Consider the following 3,781-nt stretch of genomic DNA (forward strand, 5'->3'; position numbering starts at 1 on the left):
TTATTTCATTGAGCCATAAAACACTCCTTTTTCATTTACAGTATTGGTTTTATTGTATCTGCTGATGTTTATGGGCTGTGTGATTTTTATGAAACTTTGCGAAACTGACTAAAGGCCAAGGACCGTTATATTAGAGTTTAGAGCTATGCCATAAAAAGTTTACATCTCTTTATTATCATAGCTGAAGTGGGCCTGGCTACGCTCCAGATCAGTGCCATCTCAATAGTGCACATTCTAGACATAAAAAGTAAGTCTACATCTAAATGCTTTTATGACACGACTCCATATAAAGACATTAACACAGAGTTCAGTTGGTATTTTAAGCACAGTTTATTGATATTAACTACAGGAGGTCAAAGTTAGATCTTCTTGCTGGTTCTCTTCAGCACTACAGACCCGGCTTTGGAAGTCTATGGAAACAGAAAGACAGACAGATACTTATTTTATCGTTATAAGTTATGTCCGATGCAGTTAGATTTTCAAGTATGAGATTTTTAAATTACCTCAACAAGCTTGCCTCCAGCGATCTCTGAGGTGTGGTGGTAGTTGGGAAAGGTAGCCGTCAGCTTGCCTCCATCCATGATGACTGTGGCCTGTAAACAAGGGGAAATTATTATGAATGGAACTGCATTTCAGTCTTGAAAAGGTCGATTTCAAACTATGGAAGTACGTAAGATATACAGCACAGAAAAGTATTTATATATAATTGCACATTCTCAATATATTAAAAAGAGGTATTGAAAAGAGTAATAAATATAAATATATAATAATAAATGCCACAAAATACTAGTAATGAGGAGAAAATACACATATTGTATTAAACTTTTTCACCAAGAATCACTCAGCATTGCATTCAAAGTATCATGTTCAACAATATAAAACAGAAAGAAAGAAAGAAACATGGGAGACTAATAGCCCACACCCACAGTCCCCATATTTTGATAGCTGACTTTAGTTGCAAATAGCCCTTACCTTGAACTTCTTCCCTCCGATGGTCTCCATGTCAGTCTCCTGGCCAACGGTGAAGGTGTTGGTGACCTTGTGGTTGGCGGGGTACAGCTGTGTCCAGGTGAAGGTGTTTCCATCCTGTGTGATCTCTGTGATCAGCTTGTAGTCACGGCCCCTCTCAATGACGTCGTCGGGGATGCCTATGGAGAATGGGTGTTTTGTTACTGTGCTAGAGTTTGTTTAGCTGTGCATATGACTGAAATTATTTTATTCTGCACTCTTCTCTTTATGATGATTATTTATGTTTTGATTTGTTATATTGTTATTTTAATGTCTTTAGTATTCGAAAAAGCACTTTGAATTACTTTAAATAAATAAACTCACCTTGCCTTGCCCAGAGAAGAATTTTTAAAGAAGTAGATTTTATTTTTGCTTGTCATTACACTTAAGGAATGTGTTTGTGGTTTGTGTTTGATTTAAAAGAATTCATGAGAGTGTGTGAGAGAGTGTGTTATCTTAAATAAAAGTAGCTACTTTTCTCTAAAACAATAGGAAACTGTGAGCTTCCATTGCAGCAAAGTCACTGAAAATTGATTATTGTTTAAAGGTGCACTATGTAACGTTTTTAGTGGAGGGTCTGCCACTTAATTGTCTCCATGGAGATGTTATTGCTTTGCCCGGAATGTTTCACACTATAGCATTATAACTCATTCACTGCAATTGCAATTGTAATTTGGTCAGCAGCATCACCTGCATATCTCCATGGAGGTACATAGTTTTAATTAATTCCAAGCAAGCAAGAAGCTGACCTCCCACTAGAAAAGTTAGCTAGTCCACTTTTAAATTCATGTTCTGTTCTCACCAAGCAGCTTGCAGAACTCCGCATATCCCTCCTGAGATTCAGTTTCCCATCTTCCGGCGAAGGACATTTTGTGGATGTAGTGAGAGGAGGCGTGAGGTGCTGAGGCAAGACAAGGGAAGAGCAAGGTGCCCAGAGGAGAGTTGAACCCGCTTATATACTGTACTACCTCCCTTGTCTAATACATGTGACCACACCAGAGTGCAATTACAGCTACGGATGACCACAATGCGCCGTGAGCTAGAGGCCAATAACCTACTATAATGGCAGTTTATGGAGTTTGAGAATACAGGGTAAATTGCTGACTGCTCATCAGGGCCACTGCCTCATCCAGGTCAGTGAACCCGCTCCAACCGCTTTATGATGTGTTCTTTTACTACTCAAAATCACATAAAGGCCTTTGTTTTAGCACTTAAACTCAGTGACACAGCGCACTAGCTTATCTACAAAATTATAGACGTTTGATGCATTAAGTTTTTACAAGGGGGATTTACTTTCAAGGACATCTGGTGGTAATGGGAATTATTTAGTACTAAGGTGAATTGGTAGACTTGACTTCAGACCAGTTTTGTTATTTGGATTTATGAACATGAAATACTATGACAAAGAGTAAGTAGAACATGTGCGTAGTGTGAGAATAACGGAGACACATAAATGAGTCAAATGGTCAGACAGTGGCTCAGTGGTTAGAGTGTTGGTCCCCCAACCCGAATGTCGGAGGATCGAGTCCGGCTCAGACCAAGTTCTGTCATTGTGTCCTTAGGCAAGACACTTCACCCACATTGCCTAGTATGAAAATGGTGTGTGCGCGAATGATAGGTGGTGGTTGGAGGGGCCCATGGCGCAGATTGGCAGCCTCGCTCCCGTCAGTCTGCCCCAGGGTAGCTGTGGCTACAATAGTACCTTACCATTACCAAGTGTGGAAAAGAATGAATAATGACTATAGTGTAGCACTTTGAGAGGCTTTGAAAAGTGCATTACAAGTGTAAGCCATTATTATTATTATTTTTATATAGCGCTTTTCCACCTTCAAGGATCTCAAAGCGCTTTACGTCCAGCCACTCATCCATTCACACACACATTCATCACCAGTGCACACAGACACTGGTGAGCTGGCTGGGTTAAGTGTCTTGCCCAAAGACACAACGACAGTATTCAACTTTGGGAGTTAAAATCACTCAGCCAAACTGCAGGTTAGTGGGTCTGATTGCTCAACCAATGATGCTTATGTCGAGAGCGGGATTTGAACCAACAACCTTAATATATGAATTTTTGCAAGAAACATGGTTAATTTAGATTTTTTTTTTTTTTTTTTTCTCAGAAGGACAAGCCAAAATCACATTTAGATTTTGGCTCATAAACCCAAACATGTTCTGTGCCAGATTATAACCAAATAACTATAATCTTATTCTAATATATTGATACTTTTGCTCCTCTTTGATATTTATGAGTGTTATTGCTTTAGTGAGGATTAGTGGAGTCAAAGTGAGATTTATTTTTGACTTTCTATACTGTATTTTTATTGTGCATTTTTATAGCACATTTTATAAAATGTACTATAAAAATAAAGTGAATTGGATTAGACATTCAAATTATACATCACAAACCATAAAATAATTCACGCCTGCGCACACGGGCTTTGTAAAATGTCTGAAATATGAGAAAGCTTCCATCTATAGTGTGTGTATTACAACACCAAACTCGTAAAGTAGGGAAGGGCAGATTAAGGTAGTAATTTCAGTTTTTAGTCAAACTTACTGATGCAATGAATAAAAATTTCCATATTGACCGCCCAATGCCTTCTCACCTTGCATATCTATTATCACAAACATCCAAACACTACTCAACACCGTCTTTGTCTTCCTCTGCAATTTCAAAGCACACCATTAAGAGAAACAATTAGGTTAATTTGGACTCTGGAGGAAATGAAATATGTCGGTTGAATGAAGATAACAAAACAACACAAACATAAAA

At 38.3% G+C, this 3,781-nt stretch overlaps 1 protein-coding gene across 1 annotated transcript; it reads right to left on the reverse strand.

The window, feature by feature from the left end:
* Window positions 1–306: 306 nt before the first annotated feature.
* Window positions 307–1,958, reverse strand: LOC117385603 (gastrotropin-like). Its single transcript, XM_033982896.2, has 4 exons — window positions 1,811–1,958; window positions 973–1,148; window positions 504–593; window positions 307–410 (listed from the first exon to the last, which is right to left on the reverse strand). The coding sequence occupies exons 1-4, from the start codon at window positions 1,875–1,877 to the stop codon at window positions 360–362; spliced, it is 384 nt and encodes a 127-aa protein (XP_033838787.1). The 5' UTR covers window positions 1,878–1,958; the 3' UTR covers window positions 307–359.
* Between the last annotated feature and the right edge of the window lie 1,823 nt (window positions 1,959–3,781).

This window comes from Periophthalmus magnuspinnatus, chromosome 17, assembly GCF_009829125.3.
Source record: "Periophthalmus magnuspinnatus isolate fPerMag1 chromosome 17, fPerMag1.2.pri, whole genome shotgun sequence".
Taxonomy (NCBI): domain Eukaryota; kingdom Metazoa; phylum Chordata; class Actinopteri; order Gobiiformes; family Gobiidae; genus Periophthalmus; species Periophthalmus magnuspinnatus.

Excerpts from the sequence above, each read along its gene's own strand:
- LOC117385603 (XM_033982896.2), bottom strand. The coding sequence starts at position 1,877 with ATGTCCTTCGCCGGAAGATGGGAAACTGAATCTCAGGAGGGATATGCG. Across the intron at positions 1,149-1,810 it reads GGAGTTCTGCAAGCTGCTTG|GCATCCCCGACGACGTCATT; the intron begins GTGAGAACAGAA and ends CATTCTCCATAG. Across the intron at positions 411-503 it reads CTGGAGGCAAGCTTGTTGAG|ACTTCCAAAGCCGGGTCTGT; the intron begins GTAATTTAAAAA and ends CTGTTTCCATAG.